General features: G+C 47.1%; 1 protein-coding gene across 1 annotated transcript in view; it reads left to right on the top strand.

The window, feature by feature from the left end:
* Positions 1 to 16,208, top strand: part of mboat2b (membrane bound O-acyltransferase domain containing 2b) — a gene marked incomplete at both ends in the record, with an annotated part of 37,012 nt that extends 20,804 nt beyond the window's left edge. The window contains 11 exons of the mRNA XM_083643065.1: positions 1,771 to 1,848; positions 2,577 to 2,672; positions 3,074 to 3,129; positions 4,696 to 4,750; positions 5,621 to 5,804; positions 7,958 to 8,150; positions 10,241 to 10,344; positions 11,134 to 11,198; positions 14,006 to 14,138; positions 15,003 to 15,154; positions 16,037 to 16,208. Of these exons, the coding sequence (XP_083499191.1) occupies positions 1,771 to 1,848; positions 2,577 to 2,672; positions 3,074 to 3,129; positions 4,696 to 4,750; positions 5,621 to 5,804; positions 7,958 to 8,150; positions 10,241 to 10,344; positions 11,134 to 11,198; positions 14,006 to 14,138; positions 15,003 to 15,154; positions 16,037 to 16,208 (1,288 nt within the window). The remainder of the gene's footprint in view (positions 1 to 1,770; positions 1,849 to 2,576; positions 2,673 to 3,073; positions 3,130 to 4,695; positions 4,751 to 5,620; positions 5,805 to 7,957; positions 8,151 to 10,240; positions 10,345 to 11,133; positions 11,199 to 14,005; positions 14,139 to 15,002; positions 15,155 to 16,036) is intronic.
* Between the last annotated feature and the right edge of the window lie 4,582 nt (positions 16,209 to 20,790).

Raw genomic sequence — 20,790 nt, 5'->3', positions numbered from 1 at the left:
CGGGGGCCGTCCAGGTAGTGTAGCGGTAGATTCCGTGCCTACCAACACCAGGTTCGCAGGGTCGCGCCCCCCGGCCGTGTTACCTCCGGCTTGGTCGGGCGTCCATACAGGGACGATTGGCTGTGTCCGCGGGTGGGAAGCCGGATTAAGGGTATGTGTCCTGGTCGCTGCTCCTCTGGTCAGTCAGGGCGCCTGTTCGGGGCGGAGGGGAACAGGTGGGAATAGCGTGATCATCCCACGTGTTACGTCCTGCCGGTGAAGCTCCCCGCTGTCAGGTGAAAAGAAGCGGCTGGCAACTGTGTCGGGGGAAGCATGGTGCAAGTCTACGGCTCTCCCTAGATCAGCAGAGAGGGTGCAGTGATCGGGGCAGCAGGGGGAAATTGCCCACGTACAACTGGGGAGAAAATTGGGGGGGGGGGGGGGGGGGGGTCAGAAATAAAAGGTAATGGGCTCTATTCTCCCACAGGCCATCGGCGCTATTACGGGCCTTAACCGCAAAAAAACGTGCCTTGCGCCTGTTTCGGCAAGATAGCAATAGGCTTTAGGCTGCCAAATGCGCTTTAGGCCGAATGGGCGTGGCGCAGTCCCAAAGTGGGCGTGTCGGCGCTAAATACCAGCCTAGTGATATCTTGGGACCTGGCCTACATTTAGCGCTTTGCGCTTTTGAAAAGCAGGCCTATTCTGTGCCTTCACTGCTTCTTCTCTGTCACCCTTCTCTCTCTCTCTCTCTGAGTTCCCAGCATGCATTGTGTTTCTTCATTTCGCTACTAAATAGCCACCAAATGAGCAAAAATAGATATAAAAGGTAGTTCTAAATTAATGTGTAATGGTAACACAGCCTGCCATTGTCAACATTTCAATATTGGACCAAATAAAACATCGAAATGAAAACACCACCCTATGTGAAACATATATGTCCTCCTGGGCCTATATATACCCCTTGTCGAGTTAACGTGATTTAGAGAAGTAACAGCGGAACGCGCTTCGGAACGCGCTTCTAATGGCATCTGCTATACTGTGATGTCCCTCCAATAACTTGGCCCTATTTCACATTTAGTTTTACAATAAAAACACATTTATGCAATGACTTGACATAATGTAGGGTATATTTATGTGCATCATCCTTCCTGCAGCAGGCGAGAGAAAATGATATCTTTCTGGACAAACTTTCACCAATCTAATAGGCTATATTTTACTAGCTGATGCATAGAACATTATTTTCACTTTGATCTTGCTATAGTGTAGCGTATTTACATGCTTGCAGTAGGCTATTTAAACTGCAGTTAGATTGGTTTGAGAAGCATCATAATATGGAATAATAGCCGATATATGGAGACAGACGGGATGAAGGGAGGTGGGGGGGGGGGGGATCAGAGGCTTGGGTTTCGTCTGGTTTTGCGGGACCAGTGGAATTGGAGCTAAAAAGGCAAGCGTGCCATTCGTTTATTGCACTTATCCAATGAGCATGACGGTGCATAATTTTACGCCTAAAAGGCGTGGTTGTAATGCTTTGGGCTGCATCTAGCGCCAGCACGACGATATCAAGTGCGCCTGTCCACGCCCACTGCTTTGATCTGCGCCTGCCGCTCGGCCTAGAAACTGCGCCGATGCAACGATAGGGGCCAATGTGTTCCCTAATCTAAAGTGTTACAAAAGTGTCTTTCTCCTGTGGAAGTTTTCCCTCTACTTAGATCAGATCAGATCAGATCAGATCAGATCAGTTTGGTGTGGAGATGTGACGCCTCTGGTCTGTCTCTCTGTGTGTTGCAGGTACGCCCTTCACTTCCTGGTTCAGAGCGGACTCACCTACGGCATTATGATCCTGACCGGAGTGGAACACATGCACAAGTACGTCTGACTCTGTCTGAAATGTGACCTGGTGTTCAAGTCATTTGTTAAAGTGGTTTGGACATTTCTGCTTAAAACATGTTTCATGGGTCTTTCAAACAAGCGGTTCAATTGGCAGGGGTGGGCGGGGCTGTAAGCGGGCAAATGAGTGTTAGTATGTGATATTTTGAGTTCAGCCTGTTTGATAGAGTGCGTTTACATGCACACCAATAAACTGATAACTGTGAGTAATCAGTTTATGGCAATAATCTGATTACTGCGTTTACATGCACTTTAATAATCCGACAATAGGAAAAACCCGGGTTTACATGATTCAGTCAATTAGTCGGATTTCTCTCCAGAAGGCGGCGGTAATTCAACTTTTGACATGCAACTTGTACATGCGCAGATGTATAAACCCACAAGAAACCTGATACGCTGTATACATGCACTCAAAAGACAGGTTATTGGCCAAAAACCTAGGTATGTTTATCGGTTTATTCATAACCCGATAACGGCCATAAACGGATAAAGCTTATCGGTTTATGCTGTTTACATGACCATTTGAATAATCAGGTAACTCCAGAAATCCGCTAATAAACTGTTTATTGTCTGCATGTAAACGCACTCTAGACAGGACGTGACATCAGGAAGCCATACGTGTGTGTGTGTGTGTGTGTGTGTGTGTGTGTGTGTGTGTGTGTGTGTGTGTGTGTGTGTGTGTGTGTGTGTTGTGTGTGTGATTTCAGATACTGTCTGCTGGTGGCTCTGGGCTATCTGAGTTTCTGTCAGATCACACGAGTTTACGTCTTGGACTACGGGATGTACTCTGCTGACTTCACAGGGTGAGCCTGTCTGAAGTTAGTCTCTTAAATCAGACGTGTTGACTCCCACACCTACCCACTGACCCGTCTACTTCATAGATGAGACATTTGGTCAAAAGTTATTTTTGGTGGAACAGTGTGTTTATGTGATTTGTGTGAAGTGTACAGTGTGTATATGTGATTTGTGTGAAGTGTACAGTGTGTATATGTGATTTGTGTGAAGTGTACAGTGTGTTTATGTGATTTGTCTGAAGTGTACGGTGTGTTTATGTGATTTGTGTGAAGTGTACAGTGTGTTTATGTGATTTGTGTGAAGTGTACAGTGTGTTTATGTGATTTGTGTGAAGTGTACTGTACAGTGTGTTTATGTGATGTGTGTGTTAGTTTTCACACTGAGGCTGTCCCACTCCTTCCCTCTGCAGACCCATGATGGTGATCACACAGAAGATCACCAGCCTGGCCTTTGAGATCCACGACGGTGAGTGAGCCGCCTGCAGCAGACGAGTGAGCCGTCTGCAGCAGACGAGTGAGCCGTCTGCAGCAGACGAGTGAGCCGCCTGCAGCAGAGGAGAGGAGAGGAGACTGTCTAAAAGACACTTTAACACACTGGATCCAACAGATTTAGACTAGCAGTGTGTAGTCTGTCTGTGTGATCAGGTCTTAAGCTCAGACTAGAAGTGTGTAGTCTGTCTGTGTGATCAGGTCTGAAGCTCAGACTAGCAGTGTGTAGTCTGTCTGTGTGATCAGGTCTGAAGCTCAGACCTGCAGTGTGTAGTCTGTCTGTGTGATCAGGTCTGAAGCTCAGACTAGCAGTGTGTAGTCTGTCTGTGTGATCAGGTCTGGAGCTCAGACTAGCAGTGTGTAGTCTGTCTGTGTGATCAGGTCTGAAGCTCAGACTAGCAGTGTGTAGTCTGTCTGTGTGATCAGGTCTGAAGCTCAGACTAGAAGTGTGTAGTCTGTCTGTGTGATCAGGTCTGAAGCTCAGACCTGCAGTGTGTAGTCTGTCTGTGTGATCAGGTCTGGAGCTCAGACTAGCAGTGTGTAGTCTGTCTGTGTGATCAGGTCTGGAGCTCAGACTAGCAGTGTGTAGTCTGTCTGTGTGATCAGGTCTGAAGCTCAGACTAGCAGTGTGTAGTCTGTCTGTGTGATCAGGTCTTAAGCTCAGACTAGAAGTGTGTAGTCTGTCTGTGTGATCAGGTCTGAAGCTCAGACTAGCAGTGTGTAGTCTGTCTGTGTGATCAGGTCTGAAGCTCAGACTAGCAGTGTCTTGTGTGTCTGTGTGATCAGGTCTGAAGCTCAGACTAGCAGTGTCTTGTGTGTCTGTGTGATCAGGTCTGGAGCTCAGACTAGCAGTGTGTTGTGTGTCTGTGTGATCAGGTCTGAAGCTCAGACTAGCAGTGTGTTGTGTGTCTGTGTGATCAGGTCTGGAGCTCAGACTAGCAGTGTCTTGTGTGTCTGTGTGATCAGGTCTGAAGCTCAGACTAGTAGTGTGTTGTGTGTCTGTGTGATCAGGTCTGAAGCTCAGACTAGCAGTATGTAGTCTGTCTGTGTGATCAGGTCTGAAGCTCAGACTAGCAGTGTCTTGTGTGTCTGTGTGATCAGGTCTGGAGCTCAGACTAGCAGTGTCTTGTGTGTCTGTGTGATCAGGTCTGAAGCTCAGACTAGCAGTGTGTAGTCTGTGTGATCAGGTCTGAAGCTCAGACTAGCAGTGTGTAGTCTGTGTGATCAGGTCTGACGCTCAGACTAGCAGTGTCTTGTGTGTCTGTGTGATCAGGTCTGAAGCTCAGACTAGCAGTGTCTTGTGTGTCTGTGTGATCAGGTCTGAAGCTCAGACTAGCAGTGTCTTGTGTGTCTGTGTGATCAGGTCTGGAGCTCAGACTAGCAGTGTCTTGTGTGTCTGTGTGATCAGGTCTGGAGCTCAGACTAGCAGTGTCTTGTGTGTCTGTGTGATCAGGTCTGAAGCTCAGACTAGCAGTGTCTTGTCTGTCTGTGTGATCAGGTCTGGAGCTCAGACTAACAGTGTCTTGTGTGTCTGTGTGATCAGGTCTGGCTCGTAAGGAGGAACATCTGACGCCTGGACAGAAGATCCTGGCCATCAGGTTTGTCTCACCGCTCGCCTTCATTTCTCTCTGTCATCACTTTCACCTGACAGCCTTGTTACCATGTTGGGCATCTTTTTTGCATGAAGGTTCAGCTCTGTGTCGGTCCTTTGAACAAACTGATGCTCACCGTGTTCGAAGTCAACCAGTGCCACAGACTCAAGCAAGGGTGCAGCATTCAGGAAGGATGTGGAAAGTCAAAATCTTTCCTTCACTTTGGAGCATTATTTAGCCCCCTTCCAGCAATGGATGCTTTAGGTCTTCTAGTTTCATATGATATCAGTATCTTCACTGTAGCTTTAAAAATGAGCCTCTGAAAGACAGTCATGTCGGCCACAGATGCCAGCACCCTCGGGATTTTGGGGTGGCACCTGGGGTGGCCAATTAGATTTTAGGGGTGCTCAGTGCCACCTCTGGCCTAACCTCGCGTCACCAGGCTCTTCTCGGCGAGAAAGAGCCTGGCTTCCGCTCACAATTGATTTTGTCACCCTACCTGGTGATGGGCAGCGTTTCTATCTCGTCAACTTTTACGTTAACTTGACAATTTGACCCAAGTATCAGAACGGCAAACAACAAAACAAAAGATGGACGTACCGAACGAAGTTTTTGAAGAAGTTCTTTTTGAAACATTGCGGATTCACAATCTCACATCTTTTAAGCCAATACAGGAGCTTTGCATCAGACAATTAATCGAGGCAAGAGACGTCAAGCTAACGGCAACAAAGACGTTTTTGGGCGCACTGCCTTCTGATGTTCATTCTGGTTCCGTGGTTTACGCCCCATGACAAAAAGCGGGGTGAAAGGTGCCCAGACTACCTCTGGCCACTCCCTAGAAACGCCCCTGAAGTCCACATGTCTGTCTGTCTCCAGGAGGATGCCCAGCCTGCTGGAGTATTTCAGTTACAACTGTAACTTCCTGGGCATCCTGGCCGGACCCACCTGCTCCTACAACGACTACATCGCCTTCATCGAGGGCGGGACCTGTCGCCATAGAGACCTGCAGACCAATAGGAAGGCCAACGGCAAGCTCCAGCAGAGCGAGCCTTCGCCAAACGTATGCCACACATCACAAGTCTCTCTCTCTCTCTTTCTCTCTCTCTCTCTCTCCCTCTGTGTCTGCCAGGGTGGTGAAGTCCAGACACTCTCACTTAGTTTGCATAGTCTCTGGCTCTGTGTGAAGTGTGTCATGTGACTTCTGGACGGTTCCACAGCAGTTTGGATCTAACACCACGTTCAAGACAACTCGGAACTCTGAAGTTTCAACTTGGAATTTCTGACCTCCGACATAGTTGTGTTCACGCTGTTTTTAGCTGAGTTAAGAGTAGGATAATGTCAGTGTGGAATAATGTCCATGTCAAATGTCCATTATGCCACGCTGATCTGGTTCCTGTGTGCGAGACTGTGTGTGATTGGCTGATACTCAAACAAAAGTCAAACAAAAGCCAATTGAAACTAGTTATGTTAATGCAAGACCGTGCCCCTAAAACCCCCTATCTGTCCCGCAGAAACAGCCACAAAGAAGCACAACTATTATATATATATACAGTCACTAGATACAACTATTTACTGATCCTAAAATGCTTGTATTTTATGTGGAATGGATAGTTCAAAACCTAAATGTGTGTATTAATGGAAAAAAATATATATATATTTTTATTTTTATGACTTTTTCATTTTGCGGGACTTCCCTTCTGGCGAGATGTGGTCCCTTTGCCTGGGGGGCGTGTCACAAATGTCAAGTTAAAGCCATTTCACTGTCCTTTAAGTTTTTTAAATGTCAAGTAGGAGCCCTTTAAGTGTCTTTATATTGCATACTTACCATTTACAGTCTATGATACTTACACCCCAAATTACTGTAGGTCAACAAACACTTTGATGACGTCAACTGAGACAGACTGGAGCTCTGAAATTAGACCCGAATTTCCGACCTGTAATTCTGAGTTCCGAGTTTTCTTGAACACGTTATAACTACCCTCTCCTCCCCCCTACTCCCCCTCTCCCCCCCCCCCCCCTCTCCAGGGTGTGGTGTTGGGGAAGCTGGCCACGTGCCTGCTCTCCCTGGTGCTCTTCCTCTAACCCTCTCCTCCTCCCCCCCTCTCCAGGGTGTGGTGTTGGGGAAGCTGGCCACCTGCCTCCTCTCCCTGGTGCTCTTCCTCTAACCCTCTCCTCCTCCCCCCCTCTCCAGGGTGTGGTGTTGGGGAAGCTGGCCACCTGCCTGCTCTCCCTGGTGCTCTTCCTCTAACCCTCTCCTCCTCCCCTCCTCTCCAGGGTGTGGTGTTGGGGAAGCTGGCCACCTGCCTGCTCTCCCTGGTGCTCTTCCTCTAACCCTCTCCTCCTCCCCCCCTCTCCAGGGTGTGGTGTTGGGGAAGCTGGCCACGTGCCTGCTCTCCCTGGTGCTCTTCCTCTAACCCTCTCCTCCTCCCCCCCTCTCCAGGGTGTGGTGTTGGGGAAGCTGGCCACCTGCCTGCTCTCCCTGGTGCTCTTCCTCTAACCCTCTCCTCCTCCCCCCCTCTCCAGGGTGTGGTGTTGGGGAAGCTGGCCACCTGCCTGCTCTCCCTGGTGCTCTTCCTCTAACCCTCTCCTCCTCCCCTCCTCTCCAGGGTGTGGTGTTGGGGAAGCTGGCCACCTGCCTGCTCTCCCTGGTGCTCTTCCTCTAACCCTCTCCTCTCCTCCTCCTCCCCTCCTCTCCAGGGTGTGGTGTTGGGGAAGCTGGCCACCTGCCTGCTCTCCCTGGTGCTCTTCCTCTAACCCTCTCCTCCTCCCCCCCTCTCCAGGGTGTGGTGTTGGGGAAGCTGGCCACCTGCCTGCTCTCCCTGGTGCTCTTCCTCTAACCCTCTCCTCCTCCCCCCCTCTCCAGGGTGTGGTGTTGGGGAAGCTGGCCACCTGCCTGCTCTCCCTGGTGCTCTTCCTCTAACCCTCTCCTCCTCCCCTCCTCTCCAGGGTGTGGTGTTGGGGAAGCTGGCCACCTGCCTGCTCTCCCTGGTGCTCTTCCTCTAACCCTCTCCTCTCCTCCTCCTCCCCTCCTCTCCAGGGTGTGGTGTTGGGGAAGCTGGCCACCTGCCTGCTCTCCCTGGTGCTCTTCCTCTAACCCTCTCCTCCTCCCCTCCTCTCCAGGGTGTGGTGTTGGGGAAGCTGGCCACCTGCCTGCTCTCCCTGGTGCTCTTCCTCTAACCCTCTCCTCCCCTCTCCTCCTCCCCTCCTCTCCAGGGTGTGGTGTTGGGGAAGCTGGCCACCTGCCTGCTCTCCCTGGTGCTCTTCCTCTCCGTGTGCAAGGTGTTCCCCGTCGAGCGCAACACGGACGACCAGTTCCTGTCCGACACGCCGCTGTACCGCCGCGTGGTTTACCTCTACCTGTCCATGCTCACCACACGGCCCAAGTACTACTTTGTCTGGACGCTCGGTAGGTCTCTTGTTCTTCTTCTTCTTCTTCTTTTTCTTCTTCTTCTTCTTCTTCTTTTTCTTTTTCTTCTTCTTCTTCTTCTTCTTTTTCTTCTTCTTCTTCTTCTTCTTTTTCTTCTTCTTCTTCTGCGGACGATGCTGCTCTTCTGGTCTCACACCAGGATAAAGGGGAGGTAGAAAGGATCCTCAGCCGAGAACTACTAAGGATCGGTTGCTGGCTGGTTGATAACAGGCTGTCCCTCCACTTAGGTAAGACAGAAGCCATCCTCTTTGGTTCTACCATTAAATTGAGGAGGTCTCCGGGGTTCAGGGTAGTGGTGGGAGACGTAGAGGTCTCAGCCAGAGAGGAGGTCACATATCTGGGATGTGTGCTGGACAACACCTTATCAGGAGAGAGCATGGCGCAGAAGGTAGCAAAAAAGGTTAACCAGAGAGTGAAATTCCTCTCCAGGATTTCAACCTATGTCAACAGGTACGCTCTGGAAATCCTAGCGGGAGCACTGGTTCAGTGTCATTACGACTACGCATGTTCCTCCTGGTACACCGGCATCGCAGTATCACTGAAAAACAGGCTCCAGACAGCGCAAAATAGATTAGTCAGACTCATTTTACAATTGAATCCTAGGACTCACCTACTACAGTCTCACTTCGACAGCCTCAAGTGGCTCAGAGTAGATGAGAGAGTAACACAAATCAAACTCGGCATGGTCCACAGGATAGTCAACAATGCTGTCCCAAAATACCTCAGAAATTACTTCACCAAGGTCAGTGACGTACATGGTCACGGCACTAGAGGGAGCCCCACAGATTTGGTCCCAGTAAAATGCAAAAGATGCATTGGACAGAATTCTTTTCTATACTCAGCGGCAGTAGCCTGGAACAGTCTCCCAGCTGAGATTAAGACAATCAGCCCCTATCCCTCCTTCAAAGTTAAAGTCAAGAACTGGACCAGGAGAAACAGAACCTGGAGTTAGAGTATAATAATATATATACATATATATATGTATATAGATGTATATAGGTGTATATAGTATATTGTAATGTTATATTATCTTGTATATATATATAGCATTGTATGGTAGTGATGTGTAACATTATAATATATTATACATTATAGGTAGGTTGGATTTAATGGTAGCCAAGGTGTATGAGGTGGGGGGCGACCTGTTGTCGGCCAGCCAGTAACCGAGCCGGTATCTCAATCGACCCTGTATTTTATTAGTTTTATTAGTTTTATTTTGTTTTATTTATTTTATTTGATTCGTTTTCTGAACGTATTTTATTAGGATTTGTTTGGGTTTATTCTTAATTGCACTAATTGTCTTTTATTTTATTTTAGGCTCATATTTATTGATTGTTCAATGTGCCCTATTTCCCCATATTATCCTCCCCCCTACGTGGCAGGCACACCCATGCATTACCCGCAGACTCTGACAAGTGCTTGATGCACTCATACTCTTATACACTTACACACATCCAGGCATACATACAACAGTACACATTTTATCACAGACATCTCAAGGACCGCAATGGAAATAAGCTATTAGCTTTATTGCGTTTTTATATCCTTTTGATAATGGTGAGCCTGTGTATGTATATTTGTATATACTGTATATTCATTATCAATAAAGAACTCAATCAATCAATCAATTCTTCTTCTTCTTCTTCTTCTTCTTCTTTTTCTTCTTCTACTTCTTCTTCTTCTTCTTCTTCTCCTCCTCCTTCCTGTATTTCCTCCCTCTCTCTCTCTCTCTCTCTCTCTCTCTCTCTCTCTCTCTCTCATATCTCTACATTTCTAACGGCTTGTTCACACTGCAAACAGCTTGTTTGGCCAGAGGCTTCGATTGCATAGTGGACAAAGTAAAATAAATAACGTTAAATTCATCACATTTTTCATCTAAATGAGTAACCCTAACTAGCTTACTGGTGCTAATGAATTAGCACTAATGGAAAATATACATAAATCATTACAATGTCCCCACCTGACTGGGAGTGTGTGTGTGCGTGTGTGTGTGTGTGTGTGTGTGTTCGCGTGCCTGCATGTGTGTGTGTCTCCCTATGTCTCTCTCTCTCAATCTATCTCTCCCTCAGCGGACGCCATCAACAACGCCGCGGGCTTCGGCTTCAACGGCTACGACAGTGACGGCTCTCCGCGCTGGGACCTGATCTCCAACCTGAGGATCCTCAATATAGAGGTGAGGAGCAGCAACATGACGTCTACTGGGCATGTGCAAGCCTCTATGCCGTTATGGTTACCACTGTTTAGGGAAATGTCCAAAATGCTTGATAGCCTTGTGACTCACGTAGCTATTGTGTGCGCGGGGGAATAGTTCCAGGAAGTACGTTTGAATGCATAAAATCACGCTGATAATATTTGATTCTTTAAACATCTTACCCTTTCAAAATACATCACAAACTGTCCATTCTACTGCAGCTCTGCAGCTCTGCTTAATCCAGAACCGTGCCCATGGGGTGTGACTCCTGACCGCTGCACTAGTGCCTCCTCTGCTCAGTCGGAGGTGATTTCAACAAATCGATTCTGCCAAAAGACTGACAGCAAACCGTCGCACGAATGGTTCAAACATTAGTCCCGCCCACAAAGGCTCTGATTGGCTGGGTTGTTTCTCTGAGCAAGAAGAAGCCGTTGACGAGGGAAACAGCAGACTCTCTGACTCGCTCCACAACACGTGAAGAGTGGAGAGACCACACCTCTGAATGTGAAGCGGACTAACGTGAGCCTCAATCTGATCCAGATCTGCTGTGAGAGACCAGATCTCTGAATGTGAAGCGGACTAACGTGAGCCTCAATCTGATCCAGATCTGCTGTGAGAGACCAGATCTCTGAATGTGAAGCGGACTAACGTGAGCCTGAATCTGATCCAGATCTGCTCTGTGAGGCCGTGTGACCGCTCAGATCAGGATCAGGACACGTCTTTGTCACTGTTCTTCACCACATTGTGACGTTTCTCTCGGTTCTCTTCCAGTTCGCCACGAGCTTCAAGGTCTTCCTCGACAACTGGAACATCCAGACGGCTCACTGGCTCAAACGGTGAGGAGGGGAACAGAAACTGCAACATGTAATAATGATAATGAAAGTGGATTTTCTTTATAGAGCACCTTTCATACAAGGACAGTAGCTCAAAGTGGATGGCGAAAGAAAACAGATAAAAGTGACATAGTACTATCCAGTAAAAAACGATTTTTTTTTTTAGAGAATTAGAAGAGATAACAGGATATACAGAGAAATCACATCAGAGAAACAACAACATTGGCAAAGGAATTATAGTAGACCATATTACTGCTTGTATATTGCATATTATTGCATATTGCATATTGCATATTATTGCTTTAGGGCGAAGAGTTGATGCAGGCCAAAATACAGGGTTCTTCATACCAAAACAAATCCGACGCTGGCTGTTTGTTTCCTTCCGTTTTGGCGTCAGCTGGCTGTGGCTGATTGTGTACACATGTGGTTTTTTAAAGTGTTAAGCAAGTGTAAACGCAGGTGCATCAGATATGGATCACTTTTCAAAGTACAGATGTAAACAAGCGGTCACAAAAATTAGATATAGGCAAACAAATCTGAACTGGGCATCAAGACCACATTCTAAATGAGGCCCAAAAGAGAGACCGCCCAGTTGATGTGTGTGACCCTGCTTGTGTCTCTGTGTGACTTGTGAACAGGCTTTGTTGTGTCTCTGTGTGACTTGTGAACAGGCTTTGTTGTGTCTCTGTGTGACTTGTGAACAGGCTTTGTTGTGTCTCTGTGTGACTTGTGAACAGGGTTTGTTGTGTCTCTGTGTGACTTGTGAACAGGCTTTGTTGTGTCTGTGTGACTTGTGAACAGGGTTTGTTGTGTCTCTGTGTGACTTGTGAACAGGCTTTGTTGTGTCTGTGTGACTTGTGAACAGGGTTTGTTGTGTCTCTGTGTGACTTGTGAACAGGCTTTGTTGTGTCTGTGTGACTTGTGAACAGGGTTTGTTGTGTCTCTGTGTGACTTGTGAACAGGCTTTGTTGTGTCTCTGTGTGACTTGTGAACAGGCTTTGTTGTGTCTGTGTGACTTGTGAACAGGATTTGTTGTGTCTCTGTGTGACTTGTGAACAGGCTTTGTTGTGTCTCTGTGTGACTTGTGAACAGGCTTTGTTGTGTCTGTGTGACTTGTGAACAGGATTTGTTGTGTCTCTGTGTGACTTGTGAACAGGCTTTGTTGTGTCTCTGTGTGACTTGTGAACAGGCTTTGTTGTGTCTGTGTGACTTGTGAACAGGATTTGTTGTGTCTCTGTGTGACTTGTGAACAGGCTTTGTTGTGTCTGTGTGTGACTTGTGAACAGAGTTTGTTGTGTCTCTGTGTGACTTGTGAACAGGCTTTGTTGTGTCTCTGTGTGACTTGTGAACAGGCTTTGTTGTGTCTGTGTGACTTGTGAACAGGATTTGTTGTGTCTCTGTGTGACTTGTGAACAGGGTTTGTTGTGTCTCTGTGTGACTTGTGAACAGGCTTTGTTGTGTCTCTGTGTGTGACTTGTGAACAGAGTTTGTTGTGTCTCTGTGTGACTTGTGAACAGGCTTTGTTGTGTCTCTGTGTGACTTGTGAACAGGCTTTGTTGTGTCTCTGTGTGTGACTTGTGAACAGAGTTTGTTGTGTCTCTGTGTGACTTGTGAACAGAGTTTGTTGTGTCTCTGTGTGACTTGTGAACAGAGTTTGTTGTGTCTCTGTGTGACTTGTGAACAGAGTTTGTTGTGTCTCTGTGTGACTTGTGAACAGAGTTTGTTGTGTCTCTGTGTGCCTTTTGAACAGGCTTTGTTGTGTCTCTGTGTGTGACTTGTGAACAGAGTTTGTTGTGTCTCTGTGTGACTTGTGAACAGGCTTTGTTGTGTCTCTGTGTGTGACTTGTGAACAGAGTTTGTTGTGTCTCTGTGTGACTTGTGAACAGGGTCTGTTGTGTCTCTGTGTGACTTGTGAACAGGGTCTGTTGTGTCTCTGTGTGACTTGTGAACAGGCTGTGTTGTGTCTCTGTGTGACTTGTGAACAGAGTTTGTTGTGTCTCTGTGTGACTTGTGAACAGGGTTTGTTGTGTCTCTGTGTGACTTGTGAACAGGGTTTGTTGTGTCTCTGTGTGACTTGTGAACAGGATTTGTTGTGTCTCTGTGTGACTTGTGAACAGGGTTTGTTGTGTCTCTGTGTGACTTGTGAGCAGGCTTTGTTGTGTCTCTGTGTGACTTGTGAACAGGATTTGTTGTGTCTCTGTGTGACTTGTGAACAGGGTTTGTTGTGTCTCTGTGTGACTTGTGAACAGGCTGTGTTGTGTCTCTGTGTGACTTGTGAACAGGATTTGTTGTGTCTCTGTGTGACTTGTGAACAGGGTTTGTTGTGTCTCTGTGTGACTTGTGAACAGGGTTTGTTGTGTCCCTGTGTGACTTGTGAACAGGGTTTGTTGTGTCTCTGTGTGACTTGTGAACAGGATTTGTTGTGTCTGTGTGTGACTTGTGAACAGGGTTTGTTGTGTCTCTGTGTGACTTGTGAACAGGATTTATTGTGTCTCTGTGTGACTTGTGAGCAGGATTTATTGTGTCTCTGTGTGACTTGTGAACAGGATTTATTGTGTCTCTGTGTGACTTGTGAACAGGATTTGTTGTGTCTCTGTGTGACTTGTGAACAGGGTCTGTTGTGTCTCTGTGTGACTTGTGAACAGGATTTATTGTGTCTCTGTGTGACTTGTGAGCAGGATTTATTGTGTCTCTGTGTGACTTGTGAACAGAGTTTGTTGTGTCTCTGTGTGACTTGTGAACAGGGTCTGTTGTGTCTCTGTGTGACTTGTGAACAGGATTTGTTGTGTCTCTGTGTGACTTGTGAACAGGGTTTGTTACGAGCGTTGCCCCTACAACCCCACGGCGGCCACCTTCATCCTGTCTGCCATGTGGCATGGAGCGTACCCCGGCTACTACCTCACCTTCCTCACCGGCATCGTCATCACACTGGCTGCACGAGCGGTGAGTCACCTGGCTGCTCACAGTTAACACTGAGCCACCTGCTGGCTGCTTACAGTAATAACACTGGGTCACCTGGCTGCTTACAGTAATAACACTGAGCCACCTGCTGGCTGCTTACAGTAATAACACTGAGCCACCTGCTGGCTGCTTAAAGTAATAACACTGAGCCACCTGCTGGCTGCTTACAGTAATAACACTGAGCCACCTGCTGGCTGTTACAGTAATAACACTGACTCACCTGCTGGCTGCTTACAGTAATAACACTGAGCCACCTGCTGGCTGCTTACAGTAATAACACTGAGTCACCTGCTGGCTGCTTACAGTAATAACACTGAGCCACCTGCTGGCTGCTTACAGTAATAACACTGAGCCACCTGCTGGCTGCTTAAAGTAATAACACTGAGCCACCTGCTGGCTGTTACAGTAATAACACTGACTCACCTGCTGGCTGCTTACAGTAATAACACTGAGCCACCTACTGGCTGCTTACAGTAATAACACTGAGCCACCTGCTGGCTGTTTAGAGTAATAACACTGAGTCACCTGCTGGCTGCTTACAGTAATAACACTGAGTCACCTGCTGGCTGTTACAGTAATAACACTGAGTCACATGCTACCGAGGACATTTGTTTGTGGCCCTCTCTATCATCAAAGTTGCCCATCCCTGTGTTAGATAGTAACAGTTTAACATGAGTTAAATAGAATAGATTTAGGAGAATCCTCAACATGTGAGTGAGGGGTTCTATTGGCAAACCAGCTCAAACGGTACATAAGACAAAACAGGTTGGGAACCACTGCTGTAGTGAACTGTGATGTGAAACAGATGAATAAAGGGTTAATGAATGTCTGCCCTGCTCCTCTCAGGTCAGACACAACGTTCGGCCATACTTCCTGGGATCCCCCGCCCACAAACTGCTCTATGACATCATCACGTGGGCGGCCACCCAGATCGCCATCTGCTACACGGTGGTGCCGTTCGTGCTCCTGTCCGTCGGCCCGTCCATCAAGTTCTACAGGTCAGTAACTGGGAGACTGGAGATGCCGTCTCTGAGACGGACTGGGAGACAACCAACAACAGACACATGCTTCATGATACTGGTCTAATAAGTCTACAAGTTATGTTAGGTATCCAAAGTTGAAAGACCATTCTGTTGCACTTTTCCGAGTTGGAAGTGGTTTTTCTCCGAGTTCCGAGTGCAATGGAATGCACCACTGCAAAGCAACATCTATTACCGTACTTTCCGCACTATAAGGCGCACCTGAATATAAGCCGCAGCAGCTAAATTGCATGTTTGTTACATATATAAGCCGCACCGGACTATAAGCCGCAGGTGTTTTAATGTTTAATTACCAACCAGGAGGAGGCATAGCGCCTGCCTGTAACAGAGATCTCCGTGTCTTATCAGCGGAGACCGTTTTGAGTCCTTACCCTCATCGTCGTAACACCGCCAGTTCGCCATCTTTTGAAGCATGATGTTAGATTACAACGAGCTAGTTGTGTGGCTTAGCCTTCCAAAATGTTGCCGTTAGTTTTTTAGAAGTTAATACATAGAATTGGGAACGTTACATTCAATTTCATTCAGACTGTCTTTCTGGCTCAATCGCTGCCATTTTCCCCCCGGAGCGAGCGAGGGAGGAAGAGAGGAGGGAGGGTGTTTTACAGTAGTGGCTGAGAGAGCGTAGTGGCTCTGCTCCAAGCAGGTCGCGAGGCACATTTTTTGCAACATCATCCAATCAGGGTCTGTCTGTCTTGCTCTCGTTCTGTCTCTCGTACCAAAATCCATAGATTTAGGAGGTCCCCTAGTGGCCGTTAGCTGTAAAAATCCATAGATTAGCCGCACCGTTATATAAGCCGCAGGGCCGAAAAATGGTCAATATTGAAACGTTTGTCTGTGCAGGTCCTGGTACTTCAGCCTCCATATCGGCTGCATCCTGCTGGCCGTGGCGCTGCCGGTCAAACCGAGACACCTGCGTCTGAAAGAGCAGCAGAAGAAGAGTCCCCAGGCCCCGGCGCCGCGCCACCCGGAGGTCACGGACAGCAAATGCGACCAAAAGGCCAAAACCTCCTGAGGCCGGCGGACAGAGACGGAACCACGGAGCGGGTCGGAGGACGGACCGCTGTGGGATCGGGACTTTGCGGACAGGTGGGAGGAAGGAGAGAACCTGGACAGGTGGGAGGAAGGAGAGAACCTGGACAGGTGGGAGGAAGGAGAGAACCTGGACAGGTGGGAGGAAGGAGAGAACCTGCCGCAGCGTTTCCCCTCACCAGGTTTTATTTGTGAGGTGGGAAGTGACGCAGACACGGCAGACGGCGTCCCGACTCCTGGCATCAGGAAGCTCGATTGGAAACAAACACAAATGTCATTTTTCTGGACGAGGCGGCGCTCCGGCCTCTGATCCAGTCAGCAGGAGAGAAACATAGCCACTGTTTCTGGGACAATTGTACACCTGCTGTCTGTAGGCGAGACGACTCAGAAAGGGATGAATGAATGAATGAATGAATGAATGAACAAGCAAATAGTAAATGTCCCCCACAGGTGTTGTCGCTCCACCAACCCAGTAGCCAGAATAAAATGTTGTCATATTACATGTCTGTAAACCAGGCATACGTACAATCTCAACATACATTTCTTATTGTTTGTTATTTTTAGGCAAGTAAAACAACTTGGTTATGGTTCGGATTATGGTTACCATATTGTTGACATACCGTCCTGCGCGCACACAGCACTGCTGCTGACAACTAGTAACAGCCTTATTGTCGTTTATGTTCCATTACAAAATAGCGATGGTAATGACAGCAATAAAAAAAACCGCAGTTGTTGTTTGTATGCTGCCGTTAATGCCTGTAATAAATAAACAAAAGAACGAGGTGAACAGACTTTGCTGTGAGGAGCTGTCAGAAAGTTTCACCTGTCTCTCCTAAACTATCCACACATCTCCTGTGCTGCTGACGTATCCTCCGTCTCGCTCCCTTCACGTCTGTGGACAGTAGGGCTGTCAATCTCCCTCTATAATCAAATTCGAATTTCAGTGCTTTATACATTTTAATATTCGAATTATATTCGAATATTTTAATTAATTTTTAATTTAATTAAAAAAAAAAAAAAAAAAAAATTTTTGGTCTGAGTGAATTGTTGTCTTCTCTTATGTTATGTTCTGATTCTAAATATAGCTGAATCTTTGGGTTTGACCAAGTAAAACTTTTTCTAAGCATTTTACCAAATGTAGATGGAAAAGTGAATGGTGGATGAATATTCAAAATAATATTAGGCTTATCACAAATAGTCCAGCAATGATGTTTATTTAAGAAAACATGTTCCTTGTACAATGTACATATACATTCATTGCATTAGAAAATAGGTCAGATAACCAGAGCTTAGTTAATATTCATCAGTGATGTATTGGTGCTGTCTGAAATGCTAAAATAAAATAATTGATAATAAAAAAAGACACAGCCTTTGTTTGAGCTCCTTATCAATAAACAAATAAGTAAACTTTGCCAAAACAACAATGAGCCATGAACAAAAAAAAATCAGTCACGTATTGCACTTAAGAGCTACAGGTTTACATTCAGTATAGCAGCTTCAACAGTCAACTTCAGTTAACAATGAATGAACATACATTTTAAGAGCTACAGGTAGGTTTACATCAGTATAGCAGCTTCAACAGTCAACTTCAGTTAACTCTTTTCTTCAAGTATGTTGTCAGAACTTGTCACTGTTCTAGTGTTCTAAAAAAAAAAGAAAAAAAAAAAAAAAAAAAAATATATATATTCGTTTTTAAAAAATAATAATAATCGAATTTCGTTCATAATTATTAAATTCGAATAATATTCGAATATCAAAATTCGTTTCAACAGCCCTAGTGGACAGTAGAGATAGAATCAAACCACGGGGTCTTTATTGCTGTCATTACTACAGCCGTGTGTAACGCAGGTCACCATCCGAACACAATTGGAACGATACAGGTAACGCTAACGGCGGCTAGCTTCCTATAAACGCTGCTCTCACATAGGCTGTCACTTGAGAGCTGCAGCGCTATGTCGACAATATGGCGGCGGTGGGCGTGCCCGTACGTGAGTGACGTCAATCGAATAAGGTCTATTGTGATTTACGGTTGAAATGTAGACCTTGGAAAGCGTGGGGATCGAACACGGCTCTCCAGTGTGAAAGGCGTGTGTTACGTAAGCCCTCCATCCACCCCGACCACAACGCCCGACTGGCGCAGACTCTCTGACGTTCATATACACGTATCTAGAGACGTGATATGCAACATATGTTTGGTTCAGGAACATTGACATTCTACGTATCCGTGGATTGCAGAGAGGCACAATGCATTATTACACTAAACAGTACATTTTATTCTGGCGACCAGGCTGAGTTCCACCCTTTAAAGTCTCATTCATTGTCAATGTCGCCCCCTGGCGGCACAAAGCCAACGTTACAGTGTGACTAACGGGATAGAGAGCGATCCATAGTCGCACCTTTGGTGGGGGGCAATGAACGAATGAAGTGAACAACCGAATGAGTGAATGAAGCATGAAGCAAGAACGAATAAAATGAATTAAAATACAAATGAGAAAATGAAGGCAATTGAACGACTGGGTGAGTGAAATAGTTCATGACTGAATGAGTGAGTGAGTGAGTGAGTGATCAGGCCAGTGACTTAGTGCTTGAAGGAAGCAGGCTCCGCCCCTCAACAGAGTGACAGCGCAGTGTTAACGTCACGTAACCTGTGGCTCCACCCCTCAGAGTGACGGGTCAGTGTTAGCGTCATGTGACCTGTCGGCTCTGCCCCTCAGCGATGTGACAGCTCAGTGTTCGAGTCATGTGACGGCTTTGAATCTCTGTTGTCGTGGAAACAATGTGTTTTTCGAGAAAGTGCCAACAACTCTTCACTCAGTCGCCTTTACTGTAGCTGTTTGTTTGCAGGGTGGAAAAATACTTTGCAGGACCAAATCCCATGGCAGGACCAAATCCCATGGCACGCCAATCAAACGTCCTACAACAAACACAGACAAACACTGATGTTTGTTTGGGGTGCCATGGCTGTCTGTCCTTCTTTGGTGATGTTTGGATTCCACATGTTCAATCCTTGTTTGTCTGTGTTTAGCCCGTGACACACCAATCAAACAGTATAGGGGGCGATCAATCACACCGAGAAAGTTTCCCTATAGATACAGTCGGTCTGTGTGGGAACGCCCACAAAATGTTACTACGGCTGGCGCGCGGGTGGGGTAAACCCCCCCCCCCCCCATATATCTCAATGGGCTGACTCACCAAAGGACGGTGCTGCGGCTCTATACTACAGGATTGGGGATTCTAGAGCAGGTACATAAACGTCTGTTCAGATGTGCGTTTACCGCGGGGGTTAAATCCCCGATTGTGTCTGCCTGGGCTGGGCTAGCAGCTAAATGCCAACTATGCTGAATGGGGAGAACGGGAGGATTTACCCCACCCAAGACCACGCCCCCAGCCAGCTACCCCAGCGTTTGTGACAAGACATCGACTCCGACCTATCGGTGCAGCGTGCCTGCCGTGCGCTCCTTTCTTGCGCAGCGCGTCACGTTTTTCCGAGGGTTTTTAGGCGAGCATAAATGTTGAAATATTTTCAACTTTTCGAGTCGCACAAGCTTGTCCGTATCAGCTGGGCCAGGCAGCCAATCAAGTCGAGCAGAAGGCGGACTTCTCTTCCTGTTTCGATGCTGTTTGATGGTGTGAGCAGCAGTGTCGTGTTTCCATCTGTAGATGTCGGTTTTTGCCACTTCCTGTAAGTTGTTATTTATGTCATTGATGTATTTATGTGTATGGATCATGTTCTGGCGGAAGATGCATGGAGACGGTCAAAGTCTGAACACAACGCAGTCTCACAACGATTCAGTGAAACAAGCCAATAGTAAACATGTTGTCCCCCACCACGGATGTAGTTCCACCCTTGGGCCAGTCCCATTCATTGTCAATGCTGCCCCCTAGTGGCACAAAGTCAACGTCACAGTGTGATTAACTAACTAATGGATGGAGACCGATCTGGCAGAATCCAATTCAGACCCAGGTTCCTCCAGTGAAGGGATCTGGTCCAACAGCAGGAACTGGACTGGACATTTCCACCTGTTGGTCTCATGAGACCGTTAGCTAATGCTTCAGTTTAGCAGCTGAAACAGTTAGCTTTTAGCCTGGTTAAAACATCTGGGTCCATGAACTCACATTCTGTTCCGTTCTGCGGCTACATCTGGCCTACAACTACAAAGTGCACCGACCAATCAGGGACCTGCCTCGGAGTTGACATTGTAACCGGCCAATCAGGAGCGCCGCTGGCAAAACAGTAAATGCATGCGTCAGTGCAATTTCTGCTCGGGTCCAATGTCAGCTCGGGCAGGCATTTGATTGGTTATACGTCGGGCACGTGGTGGGATTAACGTGGGCAAAATGGCCGACAGTTTTAGATTAGCTACCAAGCTAATGCTAAGCTACTGATGTTATCAGACATGATAGACATAAAAAATATGAATCAGGGTTAGGGTTAGGACCCACATGGGTTAGTCCCCGTTGTGGACCCCAAGCCGAGTGGTTCCGGTAGGGCGAGCCGAATCTGTAAGCCGAGTAGATCCTGTCATCCTGTGCCTACACCTGCTCTCCGGCTCGAGCAGTAGCCT

The sequence above is a fragment of the Poromitra crassiceps genome (assembly GCF_964638095.1).
Source record: "Poromitra crassiceps genome assembly, chromosome: 9".
Lineage (NCBI taxonomy): Eukaryota > Metazoa > Chordata > Actinopteri > Beryciformes > Melamphaidae > Poromitra > Poromitra crassiceps.
Note: the sequence above shows the minus strand (reverse complement) of the source record. Positions and strands in the feature narration are given on the sequence as shown.